At 48.0% G+C, this 25,232-nt stretch overlaps 1 protein-coding gene across 4 annotated transcripts in view; it reads left to right on the top strand.

Annotated features, from left to right (window-relative positions):
• Positions 1 to 25,232, top strand: part of LOC119372695 (gamma-tubulin complex component 6) — a 318,918-nt gene that overhangs the window by 172,568 nt on the left and 121,118 nt on the right. For all 4 annotated transcript variants that reach the window (XM_037643145.2, XM_037643144.2, XM_049419622.1 and 1 more), the window contains 3 exons: positions 12,663 to 12,783; positions 15,279 to 15,420; positions 19,466 to 19,604. In XM_037643145.2, coding sequence (XP_037499073.1) covers positions 12,663 to 12,783; positions 15,279 to 15,420; positions 19,466 to 19,604 — 402 coding nt within the window. The remainder of the gene's footprint in view (positions 1 to 12,662; positions 12,784 to 15,278; positions 15,421 to 19,465; positions 19,605 to 25,232) is intronic.

The raw sequence follows: 25,232 nt of genomic DNA, 5'->3' as shown, positions 1-25,232 counted from the left end.
CAGTTGTACCGCTGGGTGTTTGTGAATATGTTACTTCTAGTTAATCTCTGGTGTTAACTTCTTGTTTGCCGTGTTGTGTGATAAAGATTTGTGTGCAGTGACGCCACGGTCTCCCGCCTCGCTCTCTCTCCCAACTCCATCACACATTGCAAGCGCTCCCGAGATACGTGACACAATAAGTGGCGAGCCTGTGCCAGGATTTTTCCAGCGTCTGGCCCAGTCACGTACCGTCGGGGGTTGCAAGGATGGATTGGGAGAAATTGGCGGCCGTGGCCAGAGACTGCGAAATGGACAAGGAAGAGACGATGAGATTTTTCGAGAACGCTCAGAAAGAGCACGAAAGAGAGTACGAGCGCGAGAAGGAGCGTGCGCGTGAGGCGCGGGAGCAGCATGAGCGTGAGGAGCAGCGCGCGCAGAAAGAGCATGAGCGCGAGAAGGAGATCCTCGAGCTTAAGCTGAAGCTAGCCGAGGTGAACGCTTGTCCGCGCAGCGACCCTAGTAACGCGAGTACTCCCACATCAGCGTCGGCCAACTCGCCTATTCCCAGGCCGAGACAAATTTGCCCGCGTAAACTGATGGCGCCCTTCGATGAGCGAAGGGACGATCTTGATGCATATTTGCATCGTTTCGAAAGGATCGCTATTGGGCAAGGCTGGGAGAAGGGCGAGTGGGCAAACGCCCTGAGTTTGTGTCTCGTGGGAGAGGCCTTAAGTGTGTTTGGCCGCATGCCAGCAGAAGAATCTCTAGATTACGATATAGTTAAAAAGACTTTATTAGAGAGGTTCAGGTTGACGGCTGAAGGGTTTCGGGAGAAGTTCCGAACGTGTAAGCCCGAAGATGCAGAAACTGGCAAGCAGTTTGCGTGTCGGCTGGCCAATTATTTTGATCGTTGGGTGGAACTGTCTGAGACAGAGAAAACGTATGAAGGGGTCCGTGACAGAATGGTTGGCGAACAGTTCTTAAACCGGTGCAGTAATAAATTAGCGGTATTTTTGAAAGAAAGGAACTTGCACACGGTGGAGGAGATGGCCAAGCAGGCTGATCAGTTCATGGAGGCACAAGGGTTAAGGAATTTGGAAAAAGACAAAGACAACAGTAAGGAAGAAGAGACCAACAGTGAGGCCCCAAGGGGTAAACAAAGGGCACAGCAGCGGTGTTTCTTGTGCGACAGAATAGGGCACATAGCCATGAACTGCCGCACAAGCACTAGTCGACAAGAATCCCACGTGATATGCCAATTGTGCCAGAAAAGGGGGCACAAAGCAAACGAGTGCAGGAATAGACCGTTAGACCATACTGCATGTGCAGTAAGGTCAGAAGAGAAGGAAGAGGTAGTCGGTGCTGTGATAGATAGGTTGGAAGGGGTTAATATGCCAGTGGTGGAAGGTAAAGTAAACGGCAAACGGGTAACGATATTGAGGGACTCAGGAGCAGATACGGTGTTAGTGAGGAGAAGCCTGGTGAATGGACGAGATTTCACGGGGAGAGTAGGAACAGTGGTTTTTGCAGATGGGTCCAAGGTGAGACTACCAGAGGCCAAGATACGGCTGGATACCCCTTACTTCGTAGGAGAAATTACGGCAAAGTGTATGGAGGATCCAATTTATGACGTTATCTTAGGAAATAGGCCAGGGGTACGAAGGGTGGACGACCCAGCGCAGCAAGGTGGCTATGTCAGGCCAAGAAAGCAGTACAGGAGAAAAGAGAAGGCAAACAAAAGCCCTGAAAGCTCAGAAGCTAGAGAGAAAAATGTGGGTGGCGAAGGACAACGCGAGAGTAGATCGAGAATTTTGGAGCAGGTCGGGGTAACCTCAGAAGAGTTCTCGAAAGAACAAAGGCGTGACAGAACCCTGAGGCACGCGAGAGATAGGGTTGGCCGTAAACGTACAAGAGAAGGGTTTAGAGACGGAGTGTTTTACGAATCGATCAATGATTTGATTTTCCGGAGGTTCTGGAAAAGCGGAACACTCGTCACACAATTGATGGTGCCCACATGTTATAGGCAGGCAATCTTAGAATATTGCTACGCGAATGGGTTCAGAGATGCAAAGAACCTGCGAAGAGAAGTGACGAGAGAGGCATTTTGGCCAGGGATATATAGAGATGTGAAGCAATTTGTGAAAAGTCGCCAATGAAGCTATTGGTTGTGTCATTGTGAAGTGTGGTACCTTGGGATGGACTATAGTGTTTTGGACAATGAACATGTGGTGGGTAGAACTAAGGATAGTGGTGTTGTGAAGTGCAGACAAAGTGTGAGTGAAAGCGTGCGACGATGTGGTGAAGGGAAGGTGAGCCTAAGCCAAGCAAGGAAAAAGCACGCATCACAAGCTAGGGGACACCATCAGAAGAGCAGAGGGCCGTAACCCCAAGGAGGAGGATGAAAGCAGTTTTTTACGAAAAAACTCTTCAAAAGGGGGCCCAATGTCATGAGTAAAGGGGCACGGGGCGCACGCCGGACAGCACAAGGCGTCGATGGGGTGCGGGGAATGGAAAAATACCCGATGGTGTGCACCCCCGCCACGTCGACGCAAGCCATTGGCCGGAGGAAGGCGCGTGCCACGCGACCCGAACTGAGGTGCGGAACCCCAGAGGATCAAGCAGTCATTGTTCGGTGGGTTCGTCAAGGAGCAAGGTGGTGGAAGCCAGCGTCGCACCCGCGACGAGAGCAGTAGGGCCTCGTTCTGGGGGCAGCGGCACGAGAGGCTCGGGAGGGTAGCCGTCGACCTTGGCGTCATCCAAGTGAGGCTCCCCGAGCTTGCAGCAGCCTCATTCAGCAGTTCGGAGGGCACCTACGGCACTACCACAGCTCGACGAGACGGCAACCCGCCGACAATCACCGGAGAGCCACGTCGGCAGTTTGACCCAGTGGCACCAAGAGGATAGGCCGAGGGTTAGGCCTAACCGGACGAGACGACGTTCTCGAAGGAAGACCGACGGGTCAGCGACGAGGACGACTAGCGAGGCGGCAGCTTCGACGACGGCGACTCCCAGACGTCGAGGAGTAGCATCGACGGGACTCAGCGTCGACTTTGGCGCGGAAGCGAGGCGACGGACTCACGCGAAGTAAGAACGTTCCATTTGCATCGCTAGACCAAGACGCCATAGTTGCCAGACTTTCGGGCCACTCAGGCCGAGCCTAGTTAGAAGTGGTTGTGGTATTCAGTTGTACCGCTGGGTGTTTGTGAATATGTTACTTCTAGTTAATCTCTGGTGTTAACTTCTTGTTTGCCGTGTTGTTTTATAAAGTGTGTTTGCCGTGACGCCACGGTCTCCCGCCTCGCTCTCTCTCCCAACTCCATCACACATTGCAAGCGCTCCCGAGATACGTGACACAATGTCAATCTGAAGTTCTTTAAGGAGTGTTTTCAAAAATTATCGATTTTTGATTTTCACCTGTTTTGTTCAGATTAGTATCTCTACTGTTCCAAAAATAAAAATCAAATTAGAGACTCAACTGGAAATGCGTTAAAATTGCGTCTAAAGGGCACCAGGTGGCTGTTAATCTTGACCGAAAGTGTGACGCATTCTAGCACCTCACGGCCGATAACGCGCAGCCGCTCACCATTGGGGATCACATGAGGAGATCTTCAAATAACCACGGTTTACCGCACTGCAGAAGCGCAAGAAATAATAAAGAAAGCATGCTTTTGCCGCGCTTTTCGAGCGCTGCGACTGGCTTTTAAATCACGTGGTACGGAGTGGGGACCGCCATTGGCCGCTGCATGCCCTGCGTGTTGTGAAGCCTGCTTGTAGGGTCCGTGTTTCATCGAGCTGCGCAGCTGAGCATTTCTCTCACGTATTTATTTTCATCGTGGACGAAGAGAACCGTAGAAAGCGCAGTCACCGGCCAGTGAAGTATTGCTCGGTGAACAAAGTTCGAGGATGCCGGCGCAAATCGAAGCCAAACACTCGCCGAACGACAAGTGCATCTGCTGCCGCGAGGCCTAGCGACGGCGATGCTTCCGACGAGTTTGCACGGCGTTCGAGTATGTAACTGCCTCTCAAAGAGAAGATCGGACTCTTCGACGATGAAGAAAGATCACGGTAGAAAGAGTCTTCCTTGATCGCTGACATAACAGCATTGAACACCCTCGTCATTGGTGCAGTGTGTCCAACGTGTCACCGTTCGGGAATACGCGTCCGGCAACCAGCTTACAAACGCAAAGACGTCGTTTCTGTAACTGCAATGCGAGAACAGCGAGTGCCCTGAAAGTATTCTTTCGATGGCGTATGCGTTGCGGCGAGTTGCTTCGAGCGATGAGGCCAGCGTAGGGGCGGCGAGTGACGAACCGATCGCAAGCAGAACCTACGGCAGCGGGAGCTCACACAATAGCTACTCTGCTCGAAATAGCTGTAAAGGAGAAACTTATGGCGCTGACTCATTTTAGTGGCAGTGGCTACTAGAAGAACAAGTTACCCCTTTTGTGTGCAATTTTGATCGGATTTCGTTACCTCTTTCATAAATATAAACATCCAATTTTAACTTGAAACTTTTTTTTTCTGAAAGCACACTTTTTTGGCAACTTTTTCAACGTGCCCCTCTTGTTTTTGGTACTTCTGATGCTCGGATCTCCATTAAATTTTGCCCTAATTTTCTCTAATGTGTGAGGGGTGCAGTTATCTCGTCGAAATCTCAATATTATGTTAGGCTTATTAGGAAATTTGCAAGTAAACATTTACTGGGGTCTGGGTAATATGGACTTCCGATGTTTGAATTTTTCACGTCTAGTAAATATTTTATAGGCACTTTCTGGATAGTTTTCGGCACTCTACAGTTCAATTGGAGCAATGAGCCATCAATTGTCAAAATATATAGAAGTTTAAGGATCGAAATAGGGGAGCTGCAAGGCCTATGTTGTACAGATTTGTCATGGTGCAGAACAAAAAGTATGCAACTTACAAGAAAACTAATTATATATTCGAAATCAGTATAAAAATCTCTACAAATACCCCAAGTTTCATTGCTCTAGAATGAATATTAAGGAAAAAAAGTGTCTTCGAGCCGCATGTCCCCTTAAAGGGACACTAAAGGCAAATATTAAGTCGACGTTGATTGTTGAAATAGCGGTCCAGAAACCTCGTAGTGCTACTTATGTGCCAAGGAAGTGCTTATTTTGAAATAAAATCACGTTTTAGTGGTCCGCATCGCGTTAGCGCACTTCAAATCACCCGCCTGAAATCCGACTTTCATACGTCACTGCTGCCGTGCCCAACGTTGCCCACCTTTACTGCGCGGTCGCCGACACTAGTAGCAGCAGAGCGAAGGTAGCGGGACCCGCAGCAGCAACAACGGCCATCGAAGCTTGCCGCAATCGCCGCAATGGATGTGGACGGAGAACTTGACAACGAGACATTGGCTCGCGACGCTGGGCTGCAATTCAGCGACTTGAGCCTCGATGAACGCGGTATGCTGCTGAGGGCTCGTGGTGCCGGCGTCGTTGCATGTGGCATTTTGTCGAACTTTCTGTCAGAGCGACTTTCACGAGCGCGCAAAACACACGCGGCAGTACGCGATCCCGAAACTACCACTGAGACGCGACCGCGCGAGCGAAGCAGGGCGCCGGTCGAAGCGCAGTTCGGCGAAAACGGAACCTTTGAACACCGCACGCCGTTCTTCATGGCAACGCCAAAGAGGTTCTTTTTTCCATGAATCAAACGGAAACGAACGAACAGCATTTTATTACGTCTTTTTATACACGGAAGGTTCTTTTTTTATTGCTGCTAGTATGATTACTAGTGATTTATTGTAGGCAGACTCTCATGCGTCATCGGGATCACTTCGAAAATGTCCCACTCGTGGCGCTCATCATGTGGTACATTTAGCTTAATTTCTCGGTAAGTAGGGCACTGCTGTTGATAATATTGCCGTTTTAGAAGTTGTCATACATTGCGCTTGCACTCTGACATAAATTGTTATTTGCCTTTAGTGTCCCTTTAAGGGCCTCCAAGAGCACTTGCAAGAACATTACCAAGTTCAGTGTGTGGACTTAGGCACTTATGGACTTCACACAGTGCACAACGCATATAGAGCAGGAGTTTCAGCTGCTAAATGGGGACTTGACTGCCTGCTGTCTAGTCTGAGCACACTTTCTGAAGATGCCCCAGCACTGAGAGAGGACTTTTCGTCAGTTACAGGCCAGTGCACTTTTCCTCTCAAGTTTGTCGCCCACAGGTGGTTGGAGAATGTCCCTGTCATTGAGAGAGCGCTGGTGGTGTGGTCTGACATCAAAAAGTACATTGAGGCTGCTAGAAAAAAAGAAGTTAATCTGCTGAAGTGTGCCTCATTCAACAACTTGTTTGAGTTCAGCTGTGATGCTTTACTGCCAGCAAAGTTGAATTTTACGTTGTGTGTGGCAATGGTACTGAAGCCTTTTCTGGTAAAGTACCAAACAGACAAGCCAATGGTTTTTTTTCTTGCAAGGGATTTAGAAACTGTTCTCAGGAAGCTGCTGATGAAGTTTTTGAAATGTTCGATCCTCTCTGCCAAAGGAATCGTTAGCCTGCTGAAGGTCGACATTGATAATGCTGAGAATCATAGTGCCACGCCCGCTTCTTCTTAAGGAGAACACCGTTGCGCAAGAAGGACGACGTCAGTCCTCGCGTGAATACCTTGGGAACAACGGTGGTCCTGCCCTTGAGGTATTCCACAAGGCCCCTGAGTTCTGGGTCCGCTCGCTGTCGTTCGGCAAAGTCTTCGCCACTTATGGTTCCCAAGAAGTAGTCATCCTCCATGTCGTCCTGCGGCGGTGGGTCGAAGGGGGCGCGGGACAGGCAGTCAGCGTCAGTGTGTTTTCTTCCGGACTTGTAAACGACGGTTATGTCAAATTCTTGAAGTCATAGGCTCCACCGTGCGAGGCAACCTGAAGGGTCCTTCAAGTTAGCTAGCCAACACAAGGCGTGGTGGTCGCTCACAACTTTGAAGGGCCGGCCGTAGAGGTAGGGGCGAAACTTCGATGTAGCCCAGATGATGGCCAGGCACTCCTTTTCTGTTGTGGAGTAGTTGATTTCTGCCTTTGATAGCGACCGGCTAGCATAACTGATGACCCTTTCGAATCCGTCGGTCTTTTGCACAAGGACGGCGCCGAGTCCTACGCTGCTTGCGTCGGTGTGGATTTCCGTATCAGCGTATTCGTCGAAATGCGCAAGTATGGGAGGCATCTGTAGGCGTCGTATCAATTCTTGAAATGCTTGAACTTGCGACGTTTCCCACCTGAATTCGACGTCGGCCTTCGTGAGTTGCGTCAGTGGCTCGGCGATCCGTGAAAATTCCTTGACGAAACGTCTGTAATAGGCGCACAAGCCGAGAAAACGGCGTACGGCCTTCTTGTCGGTGGGCGTCGGGAAGTCAGCGGTGGCGGCTGTTTTCCGCGGGTCCGGGCGAACACCATCCTTGCTGATCACGTGACCCAAGAACAAGAGCTCCTCGTACGCGAAGCAGCACTTTTCAGGCTTCAAGGTGAGTCCGGAGGTCTTGATTGCTTGAAGTACAACTTCAAGGCGCCGAACGTGTTCGTCGAAGTTTGAGGAAAACACGACGACGTCGTCCGAGTACATGAGACACGTCTGCCACTTCAAGCCGGCCAGTACTGTATCCATAACCCGTTGAAAAGTCGCAGGTGCCGAGCAAAGACCAAAGGGCATGACCTTGAACTCGAACAGGCCGTCTGGTGTTATAAGAGCAGTCTTTTCTCGGTCTCTCTCGTCGACTTCTATTTGCCAGTAACCGGTCTTGAGGTCCATCGACGAAAAGTACTTTGCGTTGTGTAATCGATCCAGGGTGTCGTCTATCCAGGGAAGGGGATACACGTCCTTCTTCGTGCTTTTTTCAGGCGACGATAATCGACGCAAAAACGTAGAGTCCCATCCTTCTTCTTCACTAGCACCACCAGGGATGCCCACGGACTCTTCGACGGCTGGATGATGTCGTCGCATAGCATTTCGTCAACCTGTTTCTTCATGGCCTCGCGTTCTCGCGTCGAAACTCTGTACGGGCTCTGACGGAGTGGTCTGGCGCTTTCCTCTGTTATGATGCGATGTTTTGCCACGGGAGTCTGCCGAATTCTTGACGACGACGAAAAGCAGTCCTTGTATTGCAAGAGCAGGGTTTTGAGCTGTTCTTGTTTGTGCTTCAGAAGGCTGGGATTGATGTCGAAAGCTGGTTGCGGCGCTTTATTCGTCGGAGTAGGCTCGGGAGAATCGGTGAGGCCGAAAGCATTGCTGGCTTCTACGATTTCTTCGATGTAGGCGACCGTCGTGCCTTTGCTCACGTGCTTGTACTCGTTGCTGAAATTCGTGAGCATAACTGTTGCTTTCCCTGCCCACAGCTCTGCTACTCCTCTTGCGACGCAAATCTTGCGGTTAATCAAGTGGTGCTGGTCGCCTTCAACAACGCCTTCCAGGTCTGCTGATTTCTGAGTGCCGACGGAAATGATGACGCTGGAGCGAGGGGGAATGGTGACCTGGTCTTCCAGCACATTCAAGGCGTGCTTTCTTGGCGGAGTGTGCAGCGGTAGTGCCTTTTTCGTGGACAGTGTTATTGACTTAGACCTCAGGTCGATGATTGCACCATGAAGGCCTAAGAAGTCCACACCAAGGATGACATCTCTCGAGCAACGCGGCAGGATTACGAAGTTCGCGGGATAAATCCGGTTGTTAATGGTGAGTCTCGCTGTGCAGATTCCCTCCGGGGTTACGAGGTGACCTCCAGCTGTCCGGATTTCGGGGCCTTCCCAGGCTGTCCTAACTTTCTTCAGCTTCATGGCGAACGGTCCACTGATGACAGAATAGTCGGCTCCGGTGTCGACGAGGGCTGTGACGCTGTGGCCGTCGATAAGAACGTCGAGGTCGCTAGTTCGTCGTCTTGCGTTGCAGTTAGGTCGCGGCGTCGGGTCACGGCTACGTCGGTTTGTTCCACTGCTTCCATGTTGCGTCGTCAGGTCTACTTCGGTCCGCTAGGTTTCGTCGTCAGGGGTTTGCGTCTTGTCCTGAAGCCTTCGTCGTGGCGGCGGCATCGGCGGCGGAGAGTCTTTGGTATTTCGTCGTACAGCAACCACACCTCCATCGGTTGCTGCCCTTAGTTTTCCGGATGCGGGCTAGGTGACCAGCCCCGGGTTGGGCCAGTGTATGGTCGGCGTTGGGGAGAGGCGTAGCGGCCTGGCAACGGCGATCGGGAAGGTCCTCGGGGGGGTCCACTGCGCTCCTGCCAAATAGTCGGCGATGTCACGTGGTCGTTCCCCCTGCTGTGGACGCGGCACGTCGACGGCAAACCCACGCAGTCCCATCTGTCGATAATGGCAGCGGCGGTAGGTGTGGCCGGCTTCTCCGCAGTGGTAGCAGAGTGGACGATGGTCGGGGGCGCGCCAAACGTCGGTCTTCCTCGGCGTGTATCGCTGGCCGGTTGGCGGGCGGTATGGCGTCGGTGGTGGCGGCGGTGGTGCTTGGCGGCGGAACTGCTGGGGCGGCGCGGCGTCTTGACGCGGTCGAGGAGGGGGGGCGTTGCGTCGGGCTGCAGCAGCATAACTCATTGCTTGAAGCTGCGGCGGTGCCGGCTGAGGAACACCCAGTGACTGTTGGATTTCCTCGCGTACAACGTCCGCATTCGACGTCACTTCAGGCTGTGCAAAAGGTGCGAGCTTTCGCAGCTCCTCCCGCACGATGGTTCGGATCGTTTCGCGCAAGTCGTCGGAGCCGAGGGCATGAACTGCTGTGCTGTCTTGGAATGCGCGGCGATTGTACTGCCGGGTTCACATTTCCAGCGTCTTCTCGGTGGTTGTGGCTTCGGAAACAAATTCCTGGACTGTCTTGGGTGGGTTCCGCATGAGCCCAGCGAAGAGCTCCTGCTTAACTCCTCGCATGAGAAGGCGAACTTTTTTTTCTTCGGGCATGGTAGGGTCTGCGTGGCGAAACAGCCTGGTCATCCCTTTCGTGAAGAGCGCCACGTTTTCGTTCGGCATCTGCACGCGGGTCTCGAGCAGAGCCTCAGCTCTCTCTTTGCGGACGACGCTCGTGAATGTGGCGAGAAACCTGGCGCGAAAAATGTCCCACGTTGTCAGGCTTCGCTCTTGGTTCTCGAACCAGGTCCGAGCGGCGTCTTCCAAAGCGAAATACACATGCCGTAGCTTGTCATCGCTGGTCCAGGCATTGAAAAGGGCGACTCGGTCGTAGGCTTCAAGCCAGCTTTCCGGGTCTTCGAGTGATGATCCGCGGAAGGTTGGCGGCTCCTTGGGCTTCTGGAGAAGGATCGGCGCAGGCTGCACGGGATCGGTCATCGTCGTTGCGGTCGATGTTGGGATCTGGGGCTGCCTGGTTCTTTCGGGAAGGAGCCCGCACTCTGGCTGTAGTCCCTTCTGCCTGTGCCTTGTTCGACGATCCGGGTTTTCTTCGCCATCGTCCTCCTCGCGGCTTGGGCTTGGGTCAGCGCTTCGCGGTGGCGTCCGGATCATGGAAGAAGCAGCACCTCCACCAGATGTCACGTGGTCGTGACGTCGACGAAGGCAGCAGTCAGCACGTCGAGATGAAACTCTTGATTAGGCCGAACTTGTGGCCGAGAAACTGAAAGCTACAGCAATACACTGATAGCGGCGAACAGAGCGTCGACCGTCGATCAACTGACAAGCGGTCAAGCGCGTCGGCTTTTATACGGGCGCTATGGAACTTTCCAGCAATATCGCTGGTGGCGGCGTTATCTTTCGACAAAGCTGGAACATTCGCGTGCGGCGTGCAATCTTAACAAAAGGATCTACCAAAATCGTGAAGCTTCTCGAACACTGCTTCGCGGCCATCGCCGAGCGTTGATAACCGTCCTTGCTGGTCAAACTCGAACACATCAAAATAAAAGAAGAAGCGGGCGTGTCAATATTCCACTTGAAAATGTGGATACAGGCTACAAAGCCGAGCAAATTATCAAGAATTCTTGGGTAAGCTCGAGGGATGTGTTTCAGTTCCGGATGGAATGTAAACAGTTTTTGATCAGTGCCACAAAGAAAGTCCTAGAGTGAAGCCCCTTGAAGTTTGTATTTGTTAGGGGCCTTTTTTCACTGGACCCACGACAGATGTGTTCAAAGCCCGAGAAATGCCTCACAGGTTTTAGAAAAGTGTTGGATACCCTCATTGCTGCGGGTAGAATAGCTGAACACTTTCGAAACACTGTGCTGGCCGAGTACACGGAGCTTCTGCACGAGCAGAAACATAAGGTTAGACAATATGGCAAGAGTTTTGATAGGCTGGATGATTTCTACCCTGACCTCTTGAAGTTCAGTTCAAGCTACTCCGAGTTATGGAGCATCGTAAAGCTTCTGCTTGTCCTCAGTCATGGCCAGGCAACAGTTGAACGTGGATTCAGTGTGAACCGACAGGTGTGCGTGGAGAATCTCAAGGACCTTTCCTATGTTTCACAGGGGGTTGTGTGTGATGCGGTTGAGAAGGCAGGTGGTGTTCTGCAGGTTCCAGTCACCGGGGAACTGAGGATGGCAGTGTCAGCTGCTAGGCACAAGTATGGAGCATACTTAGAAGCAGAACCTTGAAGCTTCAACGCAGAGGAAAAAGCACTGCATAGAGGAAGAGCTCGATGGAATGAAAAGAAAGAAAAAAAGGCTAGAATTGACAATTGATGACCTCGTGGCTTCTGCAGATGCCGATGTGGAAAAAGCAGAGGCAGCAAACGATGTGGCACACATTGTCAAGTCAAATAGCTTGAGGAAGACGGCAAAGGAGAAGACTAGTGAGCTACACTCACTCAACGTCCAAATTCAGCAAGAGCTACTGGAGCTCGCCTGAAGTGGGTAGCCATTAGGATTTTTGTGCTTTGTGCATGTGAAGCAATTTGTGTTGTGATATTTGATGAAGCTACTATCTTTATTTATTTTTATTGCGTGCAATACAAGCAGAATTGCATTGTGAGAAGCTAAAGGCCACATGGCCTTTAGCTTCTGCTTCCTTTCTGTTGTAAACAGAAGAAATAAAGTCAATTCAATTCAATTCAATATGTATAAGTGGGCAGCTATGAGGAGCTGCTTCCTGAAGATTTTTGTGCATTTGAAGCAATTTATATTGTGATATTTGGTAAACATATCTTTATTTATTTTTTATTGTGTGCAATACAAGCAGATTTGTATTGTGACATGTATTTTTCTTTGTGGAATAAATGTCAGACCTTTTGAGAGCACTGTGTCAAGATCTTCGACATGGGAAAGAAAATTGCCTCTCGAAGAGGGCCTTGAAAATCCTCCTATAGGGCCTTGAAAGTCCTTGAATAACCTTGAATTTTCTCCTTTGAAACCCGTACGAACCCTGCTTCATCACAAGGGTAAGAGCCGTCTCTTGATGCCTTTCAAGATAGGGAGTGAGCGCAACCCCCCACCCTTCGTGCTCCCTCATGCTACCGGTGGAGCCAGCAGGCATGTTTCGTCTTTGCTCGAGCCGTCTGCAGCCTTCACAAGATTTCGCTCACACAGAACACACAACGTATCGGGCAATGTGATTGATTTAAACTTTACACGGAACACAATAGCGATGGCAAAAATGCGCCTCAAGTGTCCATATAATTGCAGTAAAAATAGTTTTTGCTGTGTTGAACCATTGGAAATCAGTGAGTCTGTCCTAGCTACAGCCCGTAACTAGGTAGCCTCCTCTGTTCAGACCAGCTGTGAATCACATTTTTCTAGAACCTCGGGAGTCGTCCAGGCTGGCATTCTTCTCGCCCACCAGTGGGGAATGCAGTGCTGATGGTGGACTCCCACTGGACATAGCCGTCAAGCGATCCCTGCTTCCCCCGTTGATGTCACAGTGAGTTCTTTCAATGTGGCCGCTGCTTGTAAGCAGGCTAAACGTGTTTAAAACTCCAGTGATCTTTCCACGTCCACTGATTGCAGTAAAATATTCTGTTTATGTTCTCCTTGTTGCTCAAATGGTCTGTGCCAAACTATAAGACTGCAAGTCATTTATATTTCCTGAAAATGAACCTTAAACATTTTTAGCAAGTTTCCAAAGCATGTGTTTGAACGTAGGCCACCTTGTGCCTGTGCTGGCATAGCCTACATCGCTACCCCACTGACAGGGCGTTGCCTTCACACCAGCAACACCAACAACCCCCACTGTGATGTTTGCACCCCCCCCCCCTCCCAAGACAAAATCCTGCCAATGCCCATGCCCCCTGAGCAGGCGGCCAAAAGCAAACACTGATTCTTCAGTGCTCAAATTATCACTTTCAAATTCCCAAAAATAATGAGAACTAACAGACAGCAATGCCAAGGAAAGTATAGGGGTGTTATTTGTAGTAATTAGAATATAAATGTGACGAAAGTAAAGTGTACGAAAAGATAACTTGCCGCTGGCAGGGACCGAACCTGCGACCTTCGAATAACGCGTCCGATGCTCTACCACTGAGCTACGGCGGCGGTCATCTCCCCATCCACTTTATAGGGTATATATGTAGATTGAAAATTAGGAGTGTCAGGCAGCGCCAGTCGCAGCCATGGCGGTGAGTGTGGAACACTCTTTTTTCTGCCTCTTTGGCGTCACGTAGAACGTGATCTATTTACGAGCAGGCAGCTGACCAATAATCCCTCGCACACTACCTGAAGGCACCATGTCTGCCAGAGCGAGACCCTCGCTATGAATGAAGGAAAGATTACTTTTAAGGGCTTGTTTTTTTTTTTTTTTCTTGCCACCGGCAGGGACCGTCGGTCCCTGCCGGCGGCAAAAAAAAAAAAAAAAAGCGAGCCCTTAAAAGTAATCTTTCCTAAATTCCCAAAAGGTGGCACAGCTGAATGCACTGTTAAACAGCATTGCCAGTTTCTTTTGTGCTAGAATCGTGTGCACTATGTTTGCACTATGGTGAAGTACGAGGTGACGTCATTGCAGACATTGCATGAAGCTGCTACTCGTTTTGATTTCATTTTCGGCACATCTTTTCTTGGTTATTGACGGCTTTCTAAGCAAATTGGACCACTATACATGTTGCAGGGCTCAGTGCCATTTAACAATGGTGATATCGTAATGGTAAAAATACACCACAGTTCCCGCTTAAACTGTGTGATGTTGCGTCATACTGCTTACTGTCTAATGATACTCGCTGTCGATAATGTTTAAATGCCATCCATGTCCCATGTGCTGAAGCATGACATGAGAATTTCTTGCAAGAAGTTAATGATCACATTTTTTGGAATAGAAGAGTGAAAACTTGTCGGTGTAGCACATCAAGGCCACCATACTGGATCGTGCAGCTGTGCTGGGTCAGGTTCCTGAGAGCACCCACCAAGAAGAAGAATGGCTGGTGATGGTGGCATGTAGTACAGGCATCAACTGGACGGTTCCTCTTCACAGCTTTAGGCAGTCTTTTTTCTATTGGACCTCTCCACAATATTTAGTGACAAAGCGTTCTTAAATAATATACAAGCAACAAATGCATTGAGACAGTGTTTTGTAATGGAGAACCCCTGAAGTCCTATCATTGACAAGCCTGTTGACAACTTGGCGATGCACTATGAGTGAAATAAGTCCTTGTCTTTCCAGTAGAAAACCGCACAACTGGGCACAAAATGCACACCACTCACTCAAGTCCCCAGCTGGTCAATATAGTGCAGGTTGCTTTGGCACATTCAAGGAGCATTGACACAAAACTTTTAGCGTCTTGTTTTTTGTGTTGCATAAGCAGCTGACGACCCACTTATGATGGCTGGAAACCTTGTTTGCTTGAGCGTGCGACAGTTAATTATCTGGCAATGTTTTTAGAGCACCCAGCGGCAGTTTCAGGAAGTGTTGAGAGAGAGGCATGACAAGGCAAAACCTGCTGCACATGAACACCGTGTTGACAACTGCAGCAGACAGCATTTACAAGGAGCATGGTAGCCTAAGTGTGAAGCAGGTGATGTCTACGTAACGGCCATGTCAACGTTGATGTTGGGAGGTGCTTCGCTTTCCTCTCAGTCACGTGGCGTACATTTAAAACTCATTTTAATTATGTTCTTACCTATATTTGCATTGATACTTTGTAGATGATATAAGTATGTCCACACAAATCTTCCTTGCAAGTTATTTTGCCTTCAAAATGTATAGTGTCAGTACTCCTCTAAACCTGATAATTTGATTTGATTCCTCACTGGAGCTCAAGGCTTCCAGCAGACCATGGACAGAGTCAGATTTACTCAGGATCATGTGAACAATCATGTAGTTTTATGGCGTCATACTTGGTGTCATACTTGCTTGCCTCTGGAGGCTTATTTTGTCGTCATTTGGCCATGCTCATTTGGCCCACAATGTGAGCATGCATAACTGTGCAGGATGAAGCTACTGAACCGGGTGTGCGTGTCCTACCTTGTGACTGAGCTGCGGCTTTACGACCACCTGGAAGCACTCACCAACTACTACTGCTTCCAGGATGGCGAGTTTGGACAGGCACTGTGTGATGCCATCTGCCATAAGGTGTGTCATGAACATTGTCACTTTTACTCGTAAAATAGCCAGTAATACTGCCTCAAGAGGCCAACCAACACCAATGGTATCCAGCAGGAGACTGGCTTGCTCCTGCCCAGGAACTTGCTTCGCTACAACATTATGAGAGGCACCCTTGCACCAACTATGTTTAGTTCGACACATTACGTGTTCTCGTACAAGTCCAGACTCTTTGGCGCACGAATAGTTCCGGCATAACAGAAAATGAACCCCGAAGGCTCATTCACAATTTGCGGGGTAGGATGGGGCAACACCCACTCATATGCTTGGGTCTGGTCAGTTGGCTTATACCCCTGTCACACAGGGCAACTTAAGTGCACTTTGAACGAGTGCACTTCGCCGGTAGTGTCATTTGCACGCTGTCACACAGGAACGCTTAGTGACACTCGCTGCAAAGTACACTTGCCGGCAAGTGCGTTCGCCAAACCCACTTCGCTGCGACGGAGTGTCTATCCTCGGCAGCAGTGGCTTGCAAATAAATACGCTAATGCAAAACGAGGCAATCATGGTATTTTTAAACCATCGTTCTCGTTATTAGGAATACTGCCATGTATTCAAACAAACGATACTACAACAAAAAAACCTCGCTACTCTCGCCCTCGGGCGGGAGCACATGCCGTGTACAGTGTTCTATGCCGTGCAATGGCCGCGTCCGTCACGTTGTTTACTTCCTTGCAGATGTGCAGGTCCATCATTCTTTAATCATTTGCGATGGCGTGTGCCACGGGTGCCACTTCCGCGAAGACAACGAGGTCCGACGCAGAGACCCGGGCGCTCACACGCCTTTGGGAGTAGCAAATGATTGCTGCCAAAACAAGCTCCAAACGTCCGTCACCACTACCCGTCCCTTCTGCACCGGAGTCCGCCATTTTTGTTTTCGATTCGTCTTTGATATGATACTGTCTTGTCTCGGCTCGCGATGACCAATGACGTTATGCGGTTGCAACTTCATTCACGCGCAAAGTTCATTGTAAATTATGTTCATGCCTATAATACGCAATTAAACTGCGAGAATTGCCAAAAATAACAAATATATGTTGCGCTACTGAACCACCAATTGCCACTTCCATCATTTCCAAAGCACACTTCTCTTTCTCGTGTAGCGGCGCGCTGCCAAAGTGACACTCTGTGAGCGTAAGTGCACTCGCTCAAAATGACACTAAATTTGCCAGTGTGACCGGGGTATTACTTCCTATTATATAAGGGTTCTTACTTAATTTATCATTCAGATTCATGTGTGTGAACCTGAGCCTTCTTTGGGTCGCACCGTGCGTGAGCAGAGAGGCAGTCACTCTTGCTAGTACTTCTGCAGCTGCCCTATCAGTCAGAACCAGTGGCGTAAATCATGGGGGAGTCAGGGGTGTCCCGACCCCCCTTGTGTTCGGGCTGTGGGGGACACCCCTTGGGATGTATGCTTCAAAAATAATATTTGGATTTCTTGGCAGTAAGGGTTGCAAACTCTCCGTAAAAGTAACTCTAAAATCTGAAGTCCTTCACTGGCTCTTGAGTACAAGCTTTCTGAAGTTAATAGTATACATTTCTGGGCTAGTTGGTTCATAATCTTGAAAATTGGATAGCGCGAAATCTGAATAAAGCTTAGTTGCGAGTAGCGCCTGTCCTGTACATCTGTGTTCCTTCGCAGTCCTTTTCGATTTCGCGCTATCCACTTTTGAAGATTTCTGAAGTTACTTCTTACGTTCTGCAGTCGTTTATTATGCTCGGCAGTGAAATGCAAAGTAAACGAAAAATCCCCGATCATCTGCCGTTATTCATTTCGACGATTTCTTGGAAGCCATTCACAATGAAGTGCAAGTGCAACTGCTCGACTATTACTTTAAGAAAATCGCCGGTGAACATAAAAATGCTTTACAAGAAAAATTCCAGGGGTAAATCGTGGGAGGCTATTTCTAACAGGTACAGTCGAACCCGGGTATATCGAACTCGCCAAGAAACGTTTATTAGTTCGATATATGGCATAATTCGATATAGGCCCGCTATAGTATTTTGACGCAAAGGCACATAACAATAAGAAAAGTCCTTTATTAATATGGTGGCTTACTTGCGTGCCCTACTTTGGAACAAAATAGTCCTGGATTTTCTTCTGTGTCAACGACTTCGCTGCCTGTGACAGCACGCATGCCTCCACGTTGTCCAACGAGTCGGAGCAGCCTTCCACATTCACGCAATAGCGCCGGACCAACGCAAGTGCACTAATCACTTCGGAGGATGTAGGCAATGGACCATCGTCAATTTCCTTATTGCTGTCGCTTTGGCTCGTGGTCGGCACGACGTCTGCAACGTAGCCCTCATCTTGTAGCTCACCCATGATGGCGACATCATCGTCCGCACTGATGAACTCGCCGAATGTCGATCCGTCGATAGCTCCCGGGAACTCAAGGTGCTCCTTGGAATTTTGTGCGCGGCGGCGACGTCGGACTTCTTTTCACCGCGCTTGACCCGATTTATGATTTCGAGTTTCGCGGCGAACGGCAAATTCTGCCTCTTTGCACAAGCCATGACGACAGCGCGCCAATAAAGTTCACAGAGCACCAACAGGCAACACCACCAGCAGGGACCACGCTGAATGAGGACTCGAGGAAAACAGGCAGCAGCAGGCACACAAGCATAAAGAAAGAAAAAATGGCGCTCACTTCTACCGCCTCCGCGCCTCGGAGAAAGCACGACGACCTCTGATTGGCTGTAAGCGCTGCGAGCGGGCCAGGATCATTTCTTGCAGGGGGGTGTTCGCCCGTGCACAACCGGGTCTAAACCACTTTTTCTAGGGTGGCGCCGGCAGTTTTCCCCGCCACCGCGAGGGAAAGCCAACTTGCTGGGGCACTCTTGAGGCACATGGAGTTTGATATATCGGTTGTCGTTGCTATTTTCGTTCGATGTAACAGTAACTTTTGCTATATATTCTCAATGTAAATTTACCGTGTTTAGAAATTGTTCGATATATGGGATAATTTGATATAAACGGGTTCGATATAGTCGGGCTCGACTGTATACACGATCGGCGAATGGAGGCAAAGTTAAAAAAAACTCTACCTTTACGCGTTGTCACAAGAAAACGCTAACATTTTTACTTCGTGTTCCAACCTGACCGACATATCTAAAAATATGCTAGAGCCTACCTACGAGTTACGCTTATCCTATTGGCTGCACATGCTCGTTTCTTTTTCTAAATTTCATTTGAAAGCATGATTTTAATTTTTATTTGATTAAAACAAAAGCATATTTTCAAAACAAAATGGCCGCCGTTGCCAGATGTGTAACCACCCTTGTGATTTTCCTGGATTTACGCCACTGGTCAGAACTGTGACTTCCGTCCTGTGGATTGCATAGAGCCACGGCATGTTCTTTCAACTGAAGTGCTTTTTTCACTTCATTTACAACATTACTGCCAGTGCAACAAATGCCCACAGAAAATCTCCATAGCACAGCATTTTGTGGGAGAAAAACAACAATAAATAAACAGCAAGCACACTTCGAGAGAGTGATTCAGCTCGGCTAGCATAGCGTTTGTGCTCTGGTTGACATTCGACACTGCAGGGGCTTGGTTGAGATGGGTTGGGTCTCAAGACGCATCCGAAAAGTGGTCCACAGCTGAGGGGAGGCGTCTCTCCATCTTGTGGCCACCAGTGGTGCCATGTCAACTACAGGGCTGCTGGCTTTCAAAATGTTAAGCATAAGTGCTTCACCACTACCACCATGGGGCGTATTGAAGACAAATAGAATGCCACACTGACGTAACTTCCAGCCCTCTTTGTAGCTTCTGTATCAACCACCTGTAATTCTGTGTATACCTGAAAGGTTAAAAAAATGTTCATAAGGCATTAAAACCCAATGATGAAATCCTTCTGTGATTACACAGCAACCACTCGTGTCATCTGGAAACTAGATTTCATACTCTTGCTAAAATGACTTGAGACCATGTCACAAAATGTCTACCTTGTGTGCATCACCTCTCTTCACTTTTCATCATGAAGTGTTCTCAAATGCCTTTTCTTTCCAGCTCAAATCACCAGCAGAATTTCTCAACCCAAGGACACTCAACTGGATTCTCTCCCAAGCCTTGAGCTCATCCTTACGGGGAGAGTGTGCAGAGGCCAGGAACCTGCGCCTGGATGCCTGTCCTGTCGCCATCCCTCCTGGTAAAAAGCCCAGCCATTTGTAGTCTGGAAAAAGCTTTTGAAACAGATATTAGCATTGCTGTATGCCCGAACGTGCAGATTTTCCAACTTGGAACAAATTTCATCAGAGCTGAACATTGTCTGATTGATGTTCATCAGAAATTTATTCTGTGGGCATCATTGCCTGTGGCAATGCCAAATTGGTTTACACATTAAGCAAGGATATTGATAATTACACTGATTCCACTCCTGCGCCAACTGCGCCAAAGTGCACCAAATTGTATTTACTGCGCCATCCTGATAATATCGACGAAAATTGCACCAAACTGCGCCAAAGTCTCGAGTTTTGGGGCGTCTTATCACCAGCAATCGCACCGCCTGCGCGTCAGAACATGTCCAGCTTGATCTTGGAGCTGCAAAATCACAACCACGGACCAAGAATTATTCCGCTGAATAAATAGCGCTCGCGCGTGCGTCCCGAGTAAGTCACGATGCCATGCACGGTGCCGATGCAGCTTCTGTTCTGCAAGTCGGCTCGACAGCAAAACGCGCTCTCCACAGAGGCTCGTGACGTCTATAGGCCTATCGGTAGCGAGAAAGTGCGACGGCGATTCATCGGTGAACGTCGTCTGTTCCAGAAACGCTGCTGATAGCCCGTTTCAAGTGTCGCACGGCACGTAAGGAAAGCAATGTTCAGTAATGACTACATGCGTGCCGCTAAAATGTCTGTCACTTCTGTTTCTGGACATCGCTGAATGAAATCGGGGATATGGAACAATATTGAATTTTCCTTGCTTCGCGTTTATGGAAGAGCACGCGAACGGTGGGAACGCGTTGACACTTCTCCTCAGATATACTTTATCCATGGATCTTCATCCAGAAGAGCTTTCGTAATTTCTTCCACAACACATCCGAAGTTTGTAATCACTCTGCGGTAAATACCCCCTAAAAGGCCCTGCCCTTTTGAGCTCGCGTGCTAGGGTTCCAATTCGAAGTTTTTGCTAGCTCTTTTTTAAAATGTCATCTCATTAATAAAAGCATATCTCCTGGTCGGAGCAGCCGCAAATGGGCAGCTGTCAGTAACGGGCCCATCGCTGACGGCCTGCAGTGAAGTGGCTACGCCATGTTACACGTCCGCCCCTTGCTTTCCAGGGTCATTAGCGGACGGATAAAAAAGAACTCACAGTTTCGCTTAAGGGGGGACATGGCTTGTGGAGACCAAAAAATCATCAAAGAAAAAAGTGTTTTTTAAATTATATTATTGACATCTACAGCTATTATTTCGCATGTAAAGTTTAAGAGAAGTCTTATAAGATCAGTATTTCATCTGCAGTTTAGGTCTGTGCAACGAGTACGAGCTGAACGTTAAATGTTTTTGGGTCATTTATTTAGCTTGTCGGAGTGATAACTCATGATCTAGAACAGCTAGAGCTGTAATTACTTTTTTAACATAAAGCCCAAGCTGTGTATCACAAAGTGCTGAGAGCAGAATTCTAAATTTCTGCTCATAAATTTTTAAAGATTTATTTTGTTTTTTCTTTACGGTAGTCATGGTACAAACATTGAATTTTGATCATCTGAAGAATGACTAGTTATGATCCGATCTGAAATCTGTTTGCAGCGTTGCACTTATTGCATATAGTAGTATCTAGCTATCTGATAATATTCACTTTCTGCTGAACGGCTTTTCTCTTATTGCCTCCGGAAACAATAGAGAGGCAGCTTTGTGTATCTCGTAAACAAGTTTGCTTACAAGAAAAATTATTGTATATTTGAAATCAGCATGAAAAACCAAACAAGTCTATTTAATTTCATCAGGTTTGGACATAAGATACAGAAAATATCTCCACACACCATGTCCCCCCTTAAGGGCGAAGCAATGAATGCGATACCAACAAATTGTATTGTTAAGCGAAGTAAGGCTAGCAGCTAGATCGCTTGGATCCGATCTCGTGTAACTCAACAAAACGCTGATTTAAGGGAATATGGCCGCTCAAGGAAGCGAAGCGTTTTCGTGCTCTGAGTTCTCTAAACGCGTAGTAAGCGTTGAGAGCACAGCAAGTTTACGAGCCGTCTCCTGATGCTTCGAGATAGCGCGCGCGCAAGCGACTGCGCCTTTCGAACGATGCGGTCCCCTCCCCCTCCCCCCCGCTCCCCTGGCGTCCCTTCATGCTCCTTACGAAAGACGGGCGGGGCGTTTCCTCTCTGTTTGATGAGCAATCCACGGCAGGCCCGCACGCGGGAAGATGTTATGCTCTCCGTGCGACGGAGACAGACGGCCGGCTAGTTTAATCTCCGCTTGAGCCGCGTTCGTCGCCAGCGCTCGCGAGCTTTTACCCGCGGCTAGAATGCGCGTGGTGATGTTATTAATTTGGACTTTATACGAAAAATTACGGCAACGGCGACGGCAAAAATCCGCCGAGAGTGCCCATATAATCGCTATCACAATAAAAATGAAACAAAAATTGAGGAGCCATTTCACTCAAGTGGATGATAAGCGAAGCTGTTTCGCGCATGGCACAGAGGTGACATGGTGGAGGACAGTTTGGTATGTAAGGCCAGGTTATTAACGGCCAGGCTGTTAACGTTCAATACGCAATATTAATGGGAAAGCCTTAGATGCTTTATCAAACACGAAAATTGACCGTCGGCGGCATCAATCGATTGATGCAAAAAATAATCATCATGTGATGGTGTTATCATCACGTCATAGATCGTCAAAACTTGTGACGTTATCATGGAGTCATATATTGTGATGTCACGTGATGACGTCATCGCAGGACATCGTCGCTTTACACTGCTTCCGTGATCGGTGCGCCGATAATGGAGCTAGCGCAAAACCAGGTGAGGTGCAGAAAGCTTGCAGAGAGGATCAACCCGGCGATCGAGAAGAAAAATAACGTGGCTTTCGCCTTGGAGTCTTCTTAGGGGAAAGCATTAGGGATAGTGTGGCTCTTTGCCATTGAGGCACTGCTGTACATCACGGCGTTTGTCTACCACGTCTGCTGATAACCACATAGATGTATTTAGTGTTATTTCATAAAGTGCAATTTTATTGATCCGGTATTCTGTTTATTTGCTAGTGTCGAAAATAGTCGACGAAGAGGTTAATCCGGGACACTCAACTGCATGAGTCCTTATTTTTTCATTAGCCAGTGAAGTATGGAGCTCTCCTGAGATGATTTTTTCCACGAGATTTGCAATGAATCGAAATATTTCTAGGCTTATAAGAGCCCCATAATAATTATTAAGGTGCTTGAATGTTCATGCAATATGCTTCTGTAGTGTACTCCAGGATGTAAAATTTGCTGCTCCAGAGTGCTCCCAGATGTAAAATTATCTGCTCCAAAGTGCTCCAAAACGGAAATTTTGCTGCTCCAAAGTGCTCCAAAACGGAAATTTTGCTGCTCCGAAAATTGCTCCAAATCAGAAGTCTTCAGTAGCATCACTGTAATTACTAAATTGTTGCAATTTTTCTGCCATGTATGCCTCCAGAAATTTTGCAAGAATGTGCTATAGACTTAAAGCTGAACATTTTTTCAGATTTGCCTGTCTGGTTGGGCTAATTAATTAACCCAACCAGACATTGACATAGCATGCCAAGGAAAGTGTAGGGGGTGTTATTTGTAGTAATTAGAATATAAATGTGAAGAAAGGAAAGTGGACGAAAAGATAACTTGCCGCCGGCAGGGACCGATCCCTGCCGGCGGCAAGTTATCTTTTTGTCCACTTTCCTTTCTTCACATTTATATTCTAATTACTACAAATAACACCCCCTATACTTTCCTTGGCATTGCTGTCTGTTAGTTCTCATTAATATTGTGTCTAACAAACAAAAAACGAGCCCTTAAAAGTAATCTTTCCTGCACTGTCCGCTTGTAACTCCTCCTGTAAAGGTAGTTTCACTGCTGTGGAGGGGTGCTATACCGTGAATACAGCTTTCCAGGAAAAATCCGCACTGCCGCAAAGCCCCACTTTAAGGTTAAATGAACATATTCCCTCACATCGATTCATCATTTTTTAAGTTTAAAATCTTGTTATACCAGCTTATATGCTCCAGTTATAGTAAATTTTAAAACGTAACATATTTTACAGGTTATCATTTGCATTCTACCGAAAACCAAATCCTGCTACTATTAAAAGTTGCTTCCACTTCCTTTGAACCAAAAAGAACGACATTTGCACATGCCTTGTTACAATTTTAAAAAAACGTTGTGCAGGTTGGTTGGGTCATGACAAATATGCTCATTTTTCTTTATAATATGTGATATATACTATTCGAATTCAATTCGAAATTATTCAACCAAAATCACTATTCGCTTCGAACCTAAAATTTACTATTCGCACAAGCCTACTATATTCGGCCTAACCAATGTATCGACACTGCCATGTGTGCGTTTAACCTGTAGTGTGTTGTTGACAGTTGAGCATTTTTTTTTTCTGAAAGCCCATCTCTCTTGATGAGGAAATGGCAATAATACCATATTTTCTCCCATATAACCCCACTTTATAAGCGCTTTTTCCCATTTTTTGGTGCGGGTCATATGACTGGTGCTTTTATTTTGCTAACCACTATGCGTCTCGTAATGTTGCCATGCTGGCCACGCCGCTGCTCCTTTAGGCACCACACGCTTCACGCAAATGAAGATTCAGACAGTCAAAATTTTATTTGTTATTTTACAAAAAGTTTGGAAAAAATTTGGGGGACACTCGAGCCTCGCCTTCGAGAGTAGAATGCGGTAGCATAATCGGGCCCCGTGCACATCGCCTTCTCAATTGCTAGCCTGGCTTCGGTTCTCGGTGCACGCCTCAGCCGTGCCATAAGGAAAGGAACGTCAGTGCTTATAACATTAGCCATTTCAAATTATCCTACAATGCCTACTGCAAGTACAATTGCTCAGTGCCCACTACTCCATAATTCTTCCTTTTGCGAATCAGCAAAGTACCCTCTACGCATCCGTAAGGCAACACGCAAACACGTGCAGCTCTTGCTGCTGCTGATGATGATTAAATATGCCTGAGCAGTTGCAATGGGTGGGCCTTTAAACCCCTATTTGTTGCGCAATTCACACGCCCTGACGCCTGGCGCAATTTTACGCCAGGCAACATTACTTGCGTTCAGGGTCTCTGGTAGGGTCATCTTGCTTTCAGCTTTATGTCTCCGGAACTGTACCATATTTTATTGTGAAATTTTGCGTGTTCAATGAGAAAGCTTGTATCCCTCACTTTGTGTAATTTTGATCCTGTAGCCTTTTTACTTTTTTCGTATTTGAGTACTAAATTTTAGCCCCGCCACGGTGGTCTAGTGGTTATGGCGCTCGACTGCTGACCCGAAGGTCGCGGGATCGAATCCCGGCCGCGGCGGCTGCATTTTCGATGGAGGCGAAAATGTTTGAGGCCCGTGTACTTAGATTTAGGTGCACGTTAAAGAACCCCAGGTGGTCGAAATTTCCGGAGACCTCCACTACGGCGTCTCTCATAATCATATCATGGTTTTGGGATGTTAAACCCCAGTTATTATTAATATTGAGTACTAAATTTTATGCTGGGGTGTAAATTTAAATGTGCCTTTTCTCAAAAACAAAAAACAGTGTGACCATCAACTCTGACATGCTAATTCTGCATAGCAGTGGAAATAATCCCTAGCTA

Source organism: Rhipicephalus sanguineus, chromosome 10 (assembly GCF_013339695.2).
Source record: "Rhipicephalus sanguineus isolate Rsan-2018 chromosome 10, BIME_Rsan_1.4, whole genome shotgun sequence".
Lineage (NCBI taxonomy): Eukaryota > Metazoa > Arthropoda > Arachnida > Ixodida > Ixodidae > Rhipicephalus > Rhipicephalus sanguineus.
The sequence above is the reverse complement of the archived record's forward strand: the minus strand, read 5'-3'. Positions and strand labels throughout refer to the sequence as shown.